The following is a 17,500-nucleotide window of genomic DNA, read 5'->3' on the forward strand; positions in this document are numbered from 1 at the left end:
TGTATGGAACTGCTCCTCGTGTGAGGCTAATGTGACCAGAACAAAGCCGACAATTTCGCTTCACAAACCACATGAAATTATTAACATGACGTATAATTTTCGGCATCTAAAGCTGAAGAAGTCTGGAGGACATGCACTGACAGTAGAGCCTTTGATGTTGCTTTTCTGAGTCATTAATTTACTGTGGTGTGTGTTAATGCAGCCTGTGCACAGAGGAGGTCGATACCTGTGAGTTTGACTCATACTCTATTTATAGTAATGGTCATACTTCATAATGAGGTCATACTCTAGTTATAGCCCTTCATAATGAAGTCATACTCTAGTTATAGCCCTTCATAATGAGGTCATACTCTAGTTATAGCCCTTCATAATGAGGTCATACTCTAGTTATAGCCCTTCATAATGAGGTCATACTCTAGTTATAGCCCTTCATAATGAGGTCATACTCTAGTTATAGCCCTTCACAATGAGGTCATACTCTAGTTATAGCCCTTCATAATGAGGTCATACTCTAGTTATAGCCCTTCACAATGAGGTCATACTCTAGTTATAGCCCTTCACAATGAGGTCATACTCTAGTTATAGCCCTTCACAATGAGGTCATACTCTAGTTATAGCCCTTCACAATGAGGTCATACTCTAGTTATAGCCCTTCACAATGAGGTCATACTCTAGTTATAGCCCTTCACAATGAGGTCATACTCTAGTTATAGCCCTTCACAATGAGGTCATACTCTAGTTATAGCCCTTCATAATGAGGTCATACTCTAGTTATAGCCCTTCATAATGAGGTCATACTCTAGTTATAGCCCTTCATAATGAGTTCATTAGCTCTGGCTCTCAGTACAGCAGTCGTCCTCTGATTCACACTGCACAACACAACAGCTACTCAGGCAACTGGGCTACCTACACCTCTCTCTCTCTCTCTCTCTCTATCACTTCACCTCTCTGTCTGTCTGAATGTAAACACACACACACACACAACCCCTCTACACTCATAAAAGCACAAGCTACTCACACACACACACACCCCTCTACACTCATAATATACTCATACACACACACACTCACTCACACACACACACACTCAGACTGGTGCTGATGTGGAGAAGGTCACCTACCTCACCCAATAACACAGCAGCATGACTGCCATAAAGTCTTTAAAATGCTGAGCAGGTCTGCAGGTGTGTGTATGAGACTGGCAGAGGGATAGAAAGGTAGGACTGTTCTCCTCAGTACCAGCACACCTGAGTCCTGAGTTCCTTTTTAACTGCAGACCTGCCTCATGGAGTTCAGTGTGATGTTTCAATGCGGACAAATCGGAGCAAATCAAATCACACATTGTAATCACTGTTTGAGTCACTGCTGCAACCTCCTCAAGAGCAGGTCTTCTAGGATGCTGAGTCCTATCATCTCTCTCACACACACACACACACACACACACACACACACACACACACACTCCCTCTGTCTGTCTGATGTACATTCTTCTCCATTCTGACTCCTCCTTCCTGTACAGGATACACTCCTTTCAACCACTATCAATATTCATCAGTCAGAGGCCTGAGAGCCAACTCCGCCCACACCAGCTCTGCCCAGGGCCCGACCATAGCGCCGACACACAGAGCTGCGCACGTAGCCATCATTCAGACTGACACACAGACAGACAGAGAGCTCTGGAAACAAATTGAGACCCACCCAATGGTTTTGCTATTGATGGGTATGTTTGAGTAAAATTAACATCTTTGTTTTATTCCTTAAACTACTGACAACATTCCTCCCAAATCCAAATATAATAATATAAATATTTCCAGGAATATAAAATGTTCAGTATTTTCTAAATGCAGTATTTTCAGACCTTGAATAAAGCAAAGAAAACATTCTTATTCATTTTAAAACATCACTGCCCCACTGCTATAGACCCATCACTGCCCCACTGCTATAGACCCCATCACTGCCCCACTGCTATAGACCCCATCACTGCCCCACTGCTATAGACCCCATCACTGCCCCACTGCTATAGACCCCATCACTGCCCCACTGCTATAGACCCCATCACTGCCCCACTGCTATAGGCCCCATCACTGCCCCACTGCTATAGACCCCAACGGGGGGAGTAGAGCCAGGGTATGGGGGTGTGGCTCTTGAGAGGTCCCTGCTAGGCTGGACTGAGAGAAAACATGGATGTGTGTTGTTATTGTGCATTGTGTGGTGAGAGCGGAAAGACGTGTGTGCTTGAAACACTTTTGAGTGTTTAATATGCTAAATAACCTGTGTGTGAGTGTGTGTGTGAGTGTGTGTGTGAGTGTGTGTGTGAGTGTGTGTGTGTGTGAGTGTGTGTGTGTGTGTGTGTGTGTGTGTGTACCAACCAAGCAGTGGGTACCATGTGTGCATATGTGTGCCTCTTTTTATGAAAGGATTTGTATTTGAGTTGTGCTGTAGTCTCAGTCTCTCTCTCTCTCTCTCTCTCTCTCTCTGTAGTAAACATATAGCCATCCTTCGCTTCTTACATACATCAGACGTAGAGGGGAGGGGTGCTTGGAGGGGTTTTACGGCTGCTGGTTTTCCCTGGGCTGGGCAGACTTCACAACATCCTGGAATAACAACGTTCCAGGACTGCGTGCATGGCGCACACGTCCGGGACCACTGTCACAAGGCTGATGGGAACTTCAGTGGTTGAATGGTGCTGTGTTTTTTTCCTGAAGCTGGAGGGAGACTTTCTGTTAAGCGTGTGTCTGTGTTCTTGGTGAGTGTGTTTCAGGTTGCGTCAGTGGTGTGTTTGACATATAATCCATTACCAGATCCCAACCTCACAATCTCCTGCTCTTCAGATGATTTGGGATTCTCTTTCTTTTTTTATATAACAGACTGTGAAGCCCCTGTCCTCTCTCTCTCTCTCTCTCTCCCTCTCCCTCCCTCCCTCCCTCTCTCTCTCTCCCTCTCTCTCCCTCTCCCTCCCTCCGTCTCTCCCTCTCTCTCCCTCCCTCCCTCTCACTCTCTCTCCCTCCCTCTCTTTCTCTCTCTCACTCTCCCCATCTCTCCCTCTCTCCCCATCTCTCTCTCTCCCTCTCTCTCTCTCCCTCCCTCTCTCTCTCTCCCTCTCTCACTCTCCCTCTATCTTTCCCAGCTTTCTACTTCAGAAACTGCTGCTCTCTGTCCCTACCTTTGTCCAGCTGGGCTTATGTCACATGATCACCAGCTGCTCTGCAAGATTCATTCCTCTCTCGTGTGTGTGTGTGTGTGTGTGTGTGTGTGTGTGTGTGTGTGTGTGTGTGTGTGTGTAAGTATGACACTGTTGCTGGCATATGCATCATAATGAGTTTTACTGTCTTTGACAATCTTCTCCCCACAACATGGCAGAGAGAAGTGTGTACGGTAGTCACAGGACTTCAGTGGAAATGGGCCGAGTACCTGAGGCGTGAGTGAGTGTGTGTGTGTCTGTGTGAGTGTGTGTAGAGGCGAGCTCCCCCTCTATCTTATCCATCACCTGCTGAGTGTAGACTTTAAAGTGGAACCCCAGACAAGTCTGCAGGGTCACGACTCCTTCAGACCTCCTCTGCTCAGGCTTCTCCCCCTCTCTCCTTCACTCTTTCTCCCTCTCTCCTTCACTCTTTCTCCCTCTCTCCTTCACTCTTTCTCCCTCTCTCCTTCACTCTTTCTCCCTCTCTCCTTCACTCTTTCTCCCTCTCTCCTTCACTCTTTCTCCCCTTCTTCCTTCACTCTTTCTCCCTCTCTCCTTCACTCTTTCTCCCTCTCTCCTTCACTCTTTCTCTTTGTCATTTCTCTTGCTCTTAACGGCTGCGTGTGAGCACACGTGACCAGCTGCTCCTCTGCTCCCGAGGAGAGGCACACAGACACGTAGAGACGTCCGTAGCCTCGCTCGGTGAGGGGAGGAGGCGGAGGGGGGGCTCAGTCCCCACTTATCCTTCCTTCTTCTCTCCACTAATTGTTAATTAATCCCTAACTCTTTCTGCCTTTGACTTAACGAGGGGATTGTGTTAATTGGCCGTCCCGTCCTGCCGTGGCGGCTGCTTGATGTCGTAACGGAGATGAGAGGTGTTAGAGCAGATCCTTCACTCCTCGTCTAATTGAATTCCTCGGGCCGGTAAGAAGACGCAGGCGGTTACCCTCGGCTAATTCCTCTTAGACTCATCTCTACACGTGAGCGGAGCTACCTCAGCGCCCGCGGGGCGGCCAGGCAGGGGACGGGTCAGACGAGGACGTCCCATTTCCACTTCAAACGGGACTGTTGGGAGGAGCCGTGGAGCCCACTGGGGTATGCTGGGTTGTGAAGGCCGGCCATGCGGTTGGGGGCGGGGCTTCAAGCCTGCAATAAGACCCCGCCCCTCTCAGGCACCTGCCCCCCCTGGAGGGCAGCTCACGTCAGCTTCTGTAACGTGTGTCCCTCGATTATGACATGAGGTTAAAGACGGCTTGTCCGTGTCTGACAGAGGGGGACGGAGACGTCTTGTCTCTGGACTGAAGTGGGACCGCGAGGTCGTCTTTGCTGCGTCTCTCCCGAGCTCCCAGTATCCTGATCTCTTCACTCTAGATCTCCCACCTCAACATCACGGCTCCAAGAATTTAGCGTTGGCATGGAAACAGTGGTTGCAGCATGGCACTTGTTGGGAAGTTGTTATGGTAACAAGCCCTTTCAGTGGCGTGTGATATCTGATGGTAGCTGCTTGTTTGTTGGGGCTGGATAACACTCGCAGTTTTGGTTGGCATGGTTACGATGATGGTCGGCAGGTTTTTGTTGTTGGGATGGAGTGGGTTGATTGTATCTCATACTCACACACACTCACTCTCTCTCTCTCTCTCTCTCTCACACACACACACACACACACACACACACACACACACACACACACACACACACACACACACACACACTCTCTGGCCAGATCTCTGTGCTGTCTGCGCTGTTGTCTCTGATGAGGCAGGACGCTGAGGGGGGCGTTTGGCACAATGCTGTTCTCCAGGGGGGACATCAGGGGGCGTTATTATAAAGCCCAGCGGACGTCTCCTGGCTCAGCGGCAAACTCAGCTTCCCACTGTCTGTCTCCTCTCCCTCTCTCCCTCACTGGTCTCTCCACCACTTCATCCCTCTCTCTCTCAGTTCAGTTCAGTAAGCATTATTATCATGGCCATATGCAGTAACAATTTTGCCAAAGCTAAACTTAAAACATGAACGAACTTTTGCAATTAAGGAAATTAAGAATTCTCTCTCTCTCTCTCTCTCCCTCCCTCTCCCCCTGTACTTTGAGAATCTCTGACCAAAGGCAAGCCTGAAGGAAGCTCCCACTGGCACAAAGACGTGTGTGTGTGTGTGTGTGTGTGTGTGTGTGTGTGTGTGTGTGTGTGTGTGTGTGTGTGTGTGTGTGTGTGTGTGTGTGTGTTTATAGTGTACATTTACTCCCAAATACACAAGCTTGCCTAGAACAGCAGGCTTGTGTACATTCTCTCCCGTAACCGTGGTGATGCGTGTACCGGCTGTGTCCACAGACACAATGGACTCTTACTTCCTGAACAGATCTGCTCTGGCTGTCTCACGTATGTCCCTGTCTCACGTATGTCCCTGTCTCACGTATGTCTCTGTCTCACGTATGTCTCACGTATGTCTCTGTCTCACGTATGTCTCACGTATGTCCCTGTCTCACGTATGTCATTGTCTCACGTAGGTCTCACGTATGTCCCTGTCTCACGTATGTCCCTGTCTCACGTATGTCCCTGTCTCACGTATGTCTCTGTCTCACGTATGTCTCACGCATGTCCCTGTCTCACGTATGTCTCTGTCTCACGTATGTCTGTCTATATATGTCCCTGTCATTTCGGTAGTCATGCTCATAACCTGCTGAAATGATTCTGTCTGCGTGTTGAACATGTTCTTGTTCTCGTTTTGCGTGTGGGGAACCGACCTCAGAGGTCACGGTGGGGCATCTTACTCGATCGTGAACGGTGAACTCTAGTGGGACGTTAGCAGGCAAGCGAGGTGCGAGACAGGCACTGTGTGCGTGTGTGTGTGTGTGTGAGAGATAAGAGGGAGCATGTCCACAAAATCCTGTCAATTTTAGGGATTGTGAAGAGGGTGTGTGTGTTTGTTGAACATGAATCGTGGTTCTGTGACAAATTTGCACACATTTTTATTTACACACTTATAGGCATGTATAAACATTTTTTCCACGCTGCCTTCTCCCTCCACAGGGAGAATGGAGAGAGAGAAAGACACTCGGGGGTGTGCAGGGAAAGTGAGAGACCTCCACAGGGAGGGGAAGAGAGATGCGTCCAGGAAGAGAGAGATACTGAAAAGAGAGGAAGGGAGAGACGAACGCAGAAAGAGAGACCTACAGGGAAGTGAGAGATTGGGGGTTGGAGCATCAGATCTGGGGTGAGTTTAAAATGTTCGTTTCTCCTCTTGCAGTGATTCCGGACACGCTTACCGTGACGTCGTCCGCCCAGTCCCTGTCAAAGGTGGAAGGAGAGGCCCTCCAGCTGAGCTGCGAGGTCACGCACCAGACCACCCAGCACACCCACCTGGCCGTGGGCTGGTACCTGCGTCCGCCCGAGGACCCCAGCACCCAGCCACGTGACCTCGTCACCCTGTCCCGCGAGTTCGTGCTGAGGCCCGGCGGACCGTACCGCCAGCGTCTGGCGTCCGGAGACCTCCGCCTGGACAAGACCAGCTCCTCCACATACCGCTTCACCATCTACAGGCTGCAGCCCGGCGACCAGGGCCAGCTCTACTGTGAGGCCTCCGAGTGGATTCAGGACCCAGACCGCTCCTGGTACGCCATGACACGCAAGCAGTCCGACAAGACCACTGTCAAAGTCCAGCCCACAGGTAAGTGGACACTGGAACAGTCTGAGATATGCGGGGACTGTCTGACTAACATACGTACACACAATAGCCTACATACATACCCACATACACGTCGTGCCCACTTGCCAAATCCCAGTTGGGTGTGAGGCACATTTTCTCCTGACGCACGTTCACATCTCCCAGTCCTGATTACTTGGGCGTACCACTATAACATATATTGTTACGTTATCCATGTGTTATTAGATGAAGTTCCACACATTCAACAAACTAAGAGTGTTAACTGTTATTGTGGACCCTGCAGCAGTGGAAGTCATGGCAATAATTCACTACAAAATTACCTCCGATATATAATCTCAGCCATCAGTGTTACCCAGGGCTAAACAGGCAAGCGAGCACACAGTAGCTAGCGTAATTATTTTTAAAATAATTTCTCTCCTCTACAGTTCAGTCTTGCCCGGTTGGTATTGGTCGCTCTGTTAGGATGCGTTCGGTTGCCAGTCCGGTGTTGTACTGACCCAGGTTGGTTGGCACACACACAGGTTCTGGCCGTCTGTGGCTGGGGTGTTTCTGTCAGAAATAAACGTCCTCCTCTCCGCTCCTCTGAGCACTTCCTGTGTTTAGCTCATAACTTCCTCATAACACCAGTGGGCGTGGCTCTTGCAAGAAAACAGTGGCACACCTCGGCAAAGGTAGTCGTCATGTTGTGGGCGGAGATATGCAGATGAGGTATGGTATAATGCTAATGACTCAGTCGGAGTGGTTGGTTTCCGCCCGTTTGTGATGTAGGCCCTGCCTGGCTTTGCCGTCGTTTTTTATGTGATATTGCCCCGTTATGTGATATTGCCCCCTGCCCCCAGGGGCTGGGGTGTCACTGATCCGGGGCTGTTGCTTATAGCTTCGCTGCCCTGTTTCTCCTGGTTTTTTCAGAGATGTTTGGTTCAGTCCACATTGCTATTTGAGAAGCTGCTCGTCTGAGTCACTGGAGCCTGTGAAGAAATGATCACTGACTCCACAGGGATTGAAGGTCAAAACCCTTCGGTCTCATCATCAGATGTGCACGTGTCCGATGTTGGCGCCTGGTACGGCATGGTGTCATGGGCTGAGGAACTGTCTCCGTGGGGTGCAGTTGGCTGTGAGATCTTCAGCTGGACCCATTCAGTGAAGGACGCGTCCACCTTTCCCATATTCACCTGCTGCCTAATCCATTTCGCTCCAGCTGTAGACAGCTGAACTTCAGCAGTGTGCAGTAGCTGTGGGAGCTGAGTGATTCCCGTTCTCACTTAGCTTCCACAGCTACTGCACACGGACCGTTGGGAAACCAGGATAAGGGTGTAGAGAATCGGAGACCAAGCAGGGGGTGCGGAGCCGCCATTACTCGGTCTCCACTCTCCCTTTCCGGACCGAAAGTTCAGCCCGACGCGTGGGACACGTCGATGGGAAGGCTGGATGTCTTTGGTAAGGGTGTCGAAGCTGGAGGGTCTCCCACCACAGCGGGTCTCTTGTGCGTTAGAAGCAGGGCACCATGACCCCACGGCCAGACGAGCACCGTGACCTCTGGGACGCGCGGGCAGAAGGCCGCGGAGCTGCGCATGGGAGCTGGGCTGCGCGGTCAGGGTGTCGGCCCTGACTCGAGTGATGTCGCCCGAGGTCGTGCCAGTCTTACGGGTTTAACGCGCCGACCTTTGACCTGACCTTTGAGCCGACCTTTGAGGAACAAGCATGCTTTGAGCAGCTGGTGCACAGAGCTGTGTTGTGCGGCGTGAGGACCGAGGTGACGCTGTCCCACCGAACAGCTCACGTCTGAACTGGGCCTCAGGGGGGCGCGGATGTGTAAACATTCCTTTAATTAGCTGATGATTAATTCATGGAGACACACACGTGCGGTTTTCAAAGGGCCCCTAAAAGTGACTTTTTCTTCCTCTAAGGTAGCAGGGAAAGCCTGCCTCCAGTGGTCTCTCACTGGCTTTGTGTGGCACACACACACACACACACACACACCACTCAGCTGGCGAGGTCTTGATCAGGTGGGTCACGTGACTGCTGACATCATTACTGTAGTCACAGACTTCCTCCACTTTAGTGTTTACTGACAATGGAAGTGAAACTGTGTTGAGAGTAGGAAACGTTCATATCTGTGTAATATTGCGAAGAAACAGCCTGTAGGGCGATGGTTTTAAATATTTATGTACATAATGTTTCATCTTAGTAAGAGCCAACCTGTCGTTGTCCTTAATATGATAATCTTGCACTTCGCTGTTAGTCTTTGAAGTGAAGCATGTGATCTTTAACTCGGGGTTTTTCTAATTGATTGGTTCCTTCGTGCGAGTGTTGCGTCCCGGGGATGGCGTGCCGCCGCCGGTTCGGTCGTTAGCAGCGTTCATGCCGAGGACGTCTCGTCCGTCTGAACCTTCTGCCTGGAGTTTAGGAGATCTTCATTACAGACGCGTCCTACTGCGTCCAAGCCCTGCTCCCAAGAGTCTCCCCGAGACACTCGTCCCCGCCAGCCTGTTTGTGTTCACTGTGTGTGTGTGAAACGTGTCATGTGTTCTACTGCACATGTCTGTCGGCGGCCCACGACCTACAAACAGCTAAAGGGGAGACTGTCCTGATTTGTTTGCTTGTGTTTTTCTATTAGGGGCATATCGTGTAGGACATTATTATGTAAATAAGTGCTCTTGTAACTTTGAGCTGCTAATTGGACAGCAGACAGTTAGTTCTTCTTCTGAGAATGAGGGATAATTACTGGAGCTTCACATGAACACGAACATCCACTATCTGTGTTCTCCCTTCACAGATAAACTAAAAACTCAGCCTGGTACAGTGCTAAACCCTCTGTCTCTCTCTCTCCTTCTCTCTCTCTCTCTCCTTCTCTCTCTCTCTCTCCTTCTCTCTGCCTCCCTCTCTTAGATCGCGATTTTAGTATCCAGGTGACCACGGACCGCCGGGCCTACACGGCAGGTGAGCCGCTGGAGCTTCGCTGCTCCATCGACGCCCAGAACGTGGCCGAGCGCTACTTCTCGGTGTCGTGGGTCTTCAGCAGCTCGCCTGTGGCCGTGGTGGGGCCCAGTGCCGTGCCAGTCATCGGGGCCAACTACGTGGAGCGTGAGGCCGCTGGCCTGCTGGCCGTGCGGAAGGAGAGCACCTCTGTGCACCTGCTCCGGCTCCAGCGCCTCCAGCCCGACGACACGGGCAAGTACATCTGCAGGGTGACGGAGCGTGAGAAGACACCCACGGGGGAGTTCATCGACCGTAGCAAGAGGTCTCGCAACGTCCAAATCACCGTCAGCCCCCTGAGTAAGCAGTGCTGGTGTGGTCACGGGAGCTTTCCGAAGCGCACACACACGCACACGCACACACCCCCACACACACGCACACACTCACACACACACACACACACACTCGCACACACACACACACCCACACACACGCACGCACTCGCGTACACACACACGCGCGCACACACACACACACACACACACACACACACACACTCACACACACACAGAAAACCGGCTGACAGATTGGAGTTGGGGGTCTTGTTTCCCCCCCTGCTAAACAGCAGCTGTAGCACCAACCACACAGAGAGAAAGAACATGTTTAACACACTAGTGAGCAGACAGGTGCGGGAGGGAGAGATGGAGAGAGAGAGAGAGAGGGAGGAGCACACTGAGGAAGCACACCTCCGTCTGTGCTGGCTATGTGTGCGTCTACTCCACCTCACATCGGCACAGAGGAGGAGACATGACCAGGCGTCTTTCGTCTTTTTTGTGGGGATTTTGTTCCTGTGCGTGTGCGTGTGTGCGCGTGTGTGTGCGTGTGTGTGTAGAATCCCCCGTGGAGAACAGCAAGCTTTGATCCGCACTGGGAGTCTGGAGAGAGGACGCAAGATGTGGGTGCGCAATGCCCACTTTAGGGAGCGTCCACCAACGGCACAGCCACAGCCTTAGGGAGCGTCCACCAACGCCACAGCCCTTTGTTGGCCCATCTCATCGTCTTTTTTCACAAGAGACTTTTAGTTTAGCAGGAAAAGCTCTCCTGTAAGGAACTGTAGGGTTCCCTGGGTTTAGACTTAAATGGAGTACAACTTTTGGTAGCTGTGTATTGGAGATACAAATGCAGTAATGAGCACATAAACATTCATTCAAAAAATGTTCTCATTCGAAATGCATTTTTTTCCAGATTCATGACCTAAACCAGCAACCTTGAGTGCTAATTTAGGCTGGAAGGGTTCAGGACTCCCGCCCCCCTCTAACTGTGTTCTTTCCCTCTCAGGCAGCAACGTCAGTGTGTCGTTGTCCACCGACTCGTCCGAGGTCATGGAGGGTGAGCGTGTCCTCCTGATCTGCTCCGTCAGCTCCACGCTGGGTGCCCTGTCCATCCTTTGGCAGTGGACCAACCGAGACGGCACCGGCGTCGCCGTGGACATAGCGTCCGTGGACCGCGATGGCACAGCGCACCCGGGTCCCGCCTACCTGGAGCGCCACAGCTACGGGCACGTGCACATGGAACGGGTGCGCTCCGACGCCTTCACCCTGGCCCTCCGCGACGCCTTCCCCGCTGACGAGGGCCAGTACCGCTGCAGCGCCACCTCCTGGCTGCAGGGAGGAGGTGCGCCCGACGGCTCATGGCAGCCAATCGGGGAGGGCTCTGCCACCAGGGTCATCACCGTCAAGTCCGTCGGTAAGAGCCAACATGAGATGTAGAACGCCCCGTGGGAGGAGCGTGTGATTGGCTGCTGCCTCACCAAACACAACACAGAGATGCGCACACACACACACATACACACACACACATGTCTTCTCTTCTCTCCCAACGTCTCCTTGGCTCGTCCTCCCATGTGCTGAGACTCGTGAGTCCAGGGTTCTGAGCTTTATGTCCAGAAAGTAGTGAATGAATCAGATGAGTCAGGTGTGTGTGTGTGTGTGTGTGTGTGTGTGTGAAGGTGTGTATATCTGTGCCGCTGTGTGTGTATGCTTGTGTGACTGTGTGCATGTTTGGGGGTGTGTGTGTGTGTGCGCGTGTGTGTGTGTCTCTGTACCTGTGTATGTACATGTTTGTGTGTGTATTTCAGAAAGACAAATTTTGTTTGTCAGTCTTTGTGTGTGTGTGAGTGTGTGTGTGTGTGTGTGTGTGTTCCTCTCACACACACCCTCCGTTCCGCTCTTCCTGTAATGAGCTCTGATTAGAGAGTGCTGAGTGTCTCAGACAGCTGTGGTGTCACCAGACTCACACAGAGCCACATTCCTACTGAAGGATCTGTGTCATGTCTGCATGCACCACACCCCACTACTCCCCCCCACACCCCACTACTCCCCCCCACACCCCACTACTCCCCCCCACACCCCACTACTCCCCACCCCCCCACACCCCACTACTCCCCACCCCCCACACCCCACTACTCCCCCCCACACCCCACTACTCCCCACCCCCCCACACCCCACTACTCCCCACCCCCCCACACCCCACTACTCCCCCCCACACCCCACTACTCCCCACCACACCCCACTACTCCCCCCCCACACCCCACTACTCCCCACCCCCCCACACCCCACTACTCCCCCCCACACCCCACTACTCCCCACCCCCCCCACACCCCACTACTCCCCCCCACACCCCACTACTCCCCACCCCCCCCCACACCCCACTACTCCCCACCCCCCCACACCCCACTACTCCCCCCCACACCCCACTACTCCCCACCCCCCACACCCCACTACTCCCCCCCACACCCCACTACTCCCCACCCCCCCACACCCCACTACTCCCCACCACACCCCACTACTCCCCACCCCCCCACACCCCACTATTCCCCACCCCCCACAGCCCACTAATCCCCACCCCCCCACACCCCACTACTCCCCACCTCCCCACAGCCCACTAATCCCCACCCCCCCACACCACACTACTCCCCACCCCCCACACCCCACTAATCCCCACCCCCCCCCACACCCCACTACTCCCCACCCCCCCACACCACACTACTCCCCACCCCCCCACACCCCACTACTCCCCACCACACCCCACTACTCCCCACCCCCCCACACCCCACTACTCCCCACCCCCCCACAGCCCACTACTCCCCACCCCCCACACCCCACTACTCCCCACCCCCCACAGCCCACTAATCCCCACCCCCCCACACCCCACTACTCCCCACCCCCCCACACCCCACTACTCCCCACCCCACCAAACCCTTGGTGTAATTAAAGGACATTAAAGACCTTCCAAATGAAGTTAGACTGCACAGTTGTTGCTGTCCCTCTAGAGCAGGGGTGTCCACGCCTGTCCTGGGCTCTAGAGCAGGGGTGTCCACGCCTGTCCTGGGCTCTAGAGCAGGGGTGTCCACGCCTGTCCTGGGCTCTAGAGCAGGGGTGTCCACGCCTGTCCTGGGCTCTAGAGCAGGGGTGTCCACGCCTGTCCTGGGCTCTAGAGCAGGGGTGTCCACGCCTGTCCTGGGCTCTAGAGCAGGGGTGTCCACGCCTGTCCTGGGCTCTAGAGCAGGGGTGTCCACGCCTGTCCTGGGCTCTAGAGCAGGGGTGTCCACGCGCGGTGGTGTGCCCTGTGACGGCAGCACAGTAATCCCACTCTTCCTCTCCCACAGAGTCGTCTTTCTTCGTGTCGGCGTCTTCGCGCACGCCGAGCGTGACCTTCGGAGACTCCTTTGACCTGCAATGCCTGGTGAAGGCGCGCCCGAGCCCTAGCGTGCCTGCCTCCGTCACGTGGCGCTTCCAGCCGGCGGAGGGCGGCGGAGGGGAGCCGCGTGATGTGGTGACGGTGACCCACGAGGGCACGCTGCGCTGGGGGGAGAGCGCCCTGGGCGCTGGGGCGCGCACCTCCGTGGAGCGCACGGCCAACACCACCAACTTCCGGCTGAGCGTGGGCGGGGCCGGCCGGAGGCAGGCAGGCACGTACCAGTGCTCAGCGGCACTGCACCGCAGGAACTACGATGGCACGTGGCGGACAGTCGCCAACCGCACCTCCAACCTACTGGGCATCAGTGTGGTGCAGCCAGGTGGGTTCTGTGATGGCACCCCTGCTGGTGGGAGGGGAGAATGACAGCTTCCTGTTTACTGCGAGGTCTATGGGAGCACAGGCATGGGAACGGTTCGTGGCAGTCTCTACAAAATGTGTGTCTCCTCATACAGTAATGCAGTGTGTCCTAGTTTCACTCCTGGAGTCTTATTGTGTGTGTGTGTGTGTGTGTGTGTGTGTGTGTGTGTGTGTGTGTGTGTGTGTGTGTACTAGGACCAGTGCTCTTAATGGGTGCGCGTAGACGAAGGATGGGTGGGATGGGTTAACGCTACTCACCCCAGCCCCAGCACCCCCCACTGAGAGAAGCAATTAGAGGGGAGAGAGAATGAGAGCGAGCGAGAGAGAGAGAGAGAGAGAGAGAGAGAGAGAGGAAAGAGAAGGATTAGAGGGAAAAGGAGTTCATTAAATGCTCTCTATCTCTCTCAAGCAAGACAAGACTGTCATAAAAACCACACCCTCACACACACACACACACACACACTCACCCACCCACACACACACATACCCTCACACACACACGCCCACACCCTCAAACACACACCCTCAAACACACCCTCACACCCACACCCTCACACCCACAAACACACACTCACACCCTCACACACACACCCTCTCACACACACACATACAGCCTCTCTCACACACGTGCACGCATGTAGGCACACCCTCTCTCTTACACACAGACACACACGCACGCATGTATGCACACACACGTGCACGCTCACACACTTTTTTTTCAGAGTAAACAGTTCAGTTGATGTAACTCACAATCTGCATAAACATTTCACTGTTGTATTAAAATCAGGATCAACAACCATCTTAACCATCTTACGTTCCTCACAAGGTCTGTCCTTCCACTACGTGTGTATGTTAACTGTGCGTGTGTGTATGTAGGCGTTACTCTGGCTAGCTGAAGCTCTTGGTGTCTTGGCAAGCTTGTGTTTCTGTAAGGTTCAGAATTGCCCCTGGCCTGTTCCTCAGATGTTCTTTAGCTGTTCCTCTGCTGTTGCTTTGCTGTTCCTCTGCCCCCTCGGCTGTTCCTCAGCTGTTGCTCTGCTGTTCCTCTGCCCCTCAGCTGTTCTTCTGCTTCGTCCCACTTAGCTGTTCCTCAGCTGTTCCTCTGCTGTTCCTCTGCCCCTCAGCTGTTCCTCTGCTTCGTCCCACTTAGCTGTTCCGCAGCTGTTCCTCTGCCCCTCAGCTGTTCTTCTGCTTCGTCCCACTTAGCTGTTCCTCAGCTGTTCCTCTGCCCCTCAGCTGTTCCTCTGCTTCGTCCCACTAAGCTGTTCCTCTGCTGTTCCTCTGCTGTTCCTCTGCCCCTCAGCTGTTCTTCTGCTTCGTCCCACTTAGCTGTTCCTCTGCCCTCAGCTTTAGTATTCAGGATCACCACTATGACTCATTCATCAGCAGCACAGTTCTTCCTGCCTGGTTCATCTGCTGGCTGCCTGTGTATGTTTGGCATGTCTGCTTCTGGGCCCTGCGTGGTGGTCAGTGGTCAGGTGTCAGTTTGTGTGTGTGTGTTGAGGTCAGGTGTCGGTTTGTGTGTGTGTGTGGTGGTCAGGTGTCGGTTTGTGTGTGTGTGGTAGTCAGGTGTCGGTTTGTGTTAAGGGCTCTGACCCAGAACACGAGTAGCGCAACAGACCTGTTCTCTGCCCTGTCAACACACACACACACACACACACACACACACACACACACACACACACACACACACACAAACTCAAAGATTCATACTAACACATACACTTACACTCATTCATTCATACTAACACACACCCAAACACACACATTTAGACATTCATACTAACAAACACACACTTTCACACACTACTCATTTTTACTCACTATTCCTCAGAAAATGTGTTTTTATAATGAACAGCAATCTGTTTTAAATGTGCTAAAATTTGGTAAAATTGAAGGGCAATGACACTGGAATCTATTGGACTTTTAGAGCTGTGTGTTAAAGGCCCCATATGTGTGTGTTAAAGGCCCTATATGTGTTAAAGGTTCTTTGTTTGTTTGTTTTTAAAAATCGCTTTATGACTGTTACAATTTTTATGAATCAGTTACAAGTATTAAAGTCATGAGCCAGCATCACTTTAAATTCATGTTTTTGTTGTTGTTGTTGTTGTTGTTATTGGTGGTGGTGGTTGTTTATTTTGTCTTGTGTTGTTTTGAGTAAGTTTTGTAATAAAATCCAAACTTTAGGAGAAAAGACGGAAAGTATATCTAAATGACAACATTCACAAAATACACTTATGTGCAACAAACAGTCATTTGCGAGTAATCTGGATTTGGTGAGGTATGAGATTAACAGTGTCTTGAACCTTCCTAGTATAAAGAGGCACCATTCACTCTCTGTGGTCCAGGTAGACATCTTCTCAAATGTCAACCCCAATCCATAAAGAGGTACTTACTGTGCGCGACCGGAACAAGTGGGATTAAACACTAGTGTGTTTTCTGTGTTTTACAGGCTGATGGTTTCAGAAGGTTGCACTTACTGAGGACATGATGTGTGCAGTGTAGTAGATGCAGTATTTTAACCGGCAGTTCTTTAGTTTCTCTAGAGCAGACTGATATATTGCGCATAATTCTTATATCATATGGCAATTTCATATCTATGGGATTCGCCAAAATCTCTTTCTCAGCCTGAACACAGTGCCTGTGGACTGCTGGGTTGATTAGAGATTAGGATGGAGTTTGTTGGGGATTTGGCATCATCCGCCTGTTTTTTCGAGTCTGTGGTGGTTCAGGGAACCATTTCGTCTTCTAAAGTCTGCAAGATGGAGGGAACTACTACTACTCTCTGATTATATGCCTTCCCACTATCCATCTACACCTCTGAGTGGTTTATTGCCACTGGTGTCACTGGTGAGTTCTTGTCTGTCCTGGGAGGTTGAGACGGGGTTAGTCGTTTTCCAGCCGGCTTGCTCGATATGAGGAACATTGATGATAGTCTGTACTTTTTCCATATAAGGGGCTGAAAACATGTTTAAACGTTGGTTGACAGTTGTGTCTTTAAATGTTTATAAAAGCATCAGGCCCAGGGGCTGTTCCTATTTTAAGAGTAGCGATCATATCCAAGACATCAGTTAGAAACCTGCCTGCAGAGTTTCCCCCAACGTCCTCGGATAGTGTAGGGAGTGAAATCTTCTTTAGGAATGTCTGGATTTGAGGAGCAGGAATTTCAACAGATGATTTGAACAAGCGTTCATAATATTCTCTTTGTCTTATTGAATATTTTTAGTTGTAACCTGCGTTTTTCTGCTAGAGTCTTTAAGTGCTGTGATACGATTGGAATTTCATCTGTTCTTTGCCAAGCGTGCCACAAGTCAACTCGGTTTGGTCCCTGACGCCTAAAATGTTTTTCTTGCATAAAAAGTAGCACGTTCTGCCCTCAGTACAGTGATCTGAGTTGACCTGTCTCAGCTGCCATGGCAACTCCCACTGCCCTCTGATCCACCCGCTGTAGCCCACCATACATGATAAAATGATGCTCACTCTTGTGCTGGATGGGTCTCGGATACGCGCACACCATCAGGACCTCTAGAAAACCAGACTACACATGAATTGCTTATTTTTTATGTTTTTATATAATATATTTATTTATTAAATTGTTATTATTGTGGTTCCTGTCGTCACTCAGAGGAG

General features: G+C 51.7%; 1 protein-coding gene across 1 annotated transcript in view; it reads left to right on the forward strand.

Moving 5' to 3' along the window:
- Positions 1-17,500, forward strand: part of igsf3 (immunoglobulin superfamily, member 3) — a 73,257-nt gene that overhangs the window by 32,713 nt on the left and 23,044 nt on the right. The window contains exons 3-6 of the mRNA XM_035522888.1: positions 6,422-6,841; positions 9,728-10,114; positions 11,093-11,500; positions 13,422-13,832. Of these exons, the coding sequence (XP_035378781.1) occupies positions 6,422-6,841; positions 9,728-10,114; positions 11,093-11,500; positions 13,422-13,832 (1,626 nt within the window). The remainder of the gene's footprint in view (positions 1-6,421; positions 6,842-9,727; positions 10,115-11,092; positions 11,501-13,421; positions 13,833-17,500) is intronic.

The sequence above is a fragment of the Electrophorus electricus genome, chromosome 25 (genome assembly GCF_013358815.1).
Source record: "Electrophorus electricus isolate fEleEle1 chromosome 25, fEleEle1.pri, whole genome shotgun sequence".
Lineage (NCBI taxonomy): Eukaryota > Metazoa > Chordata > Actinopteri > Gymnotiformes > Gymnotidae > Electrophorus > Electrophorus electricus.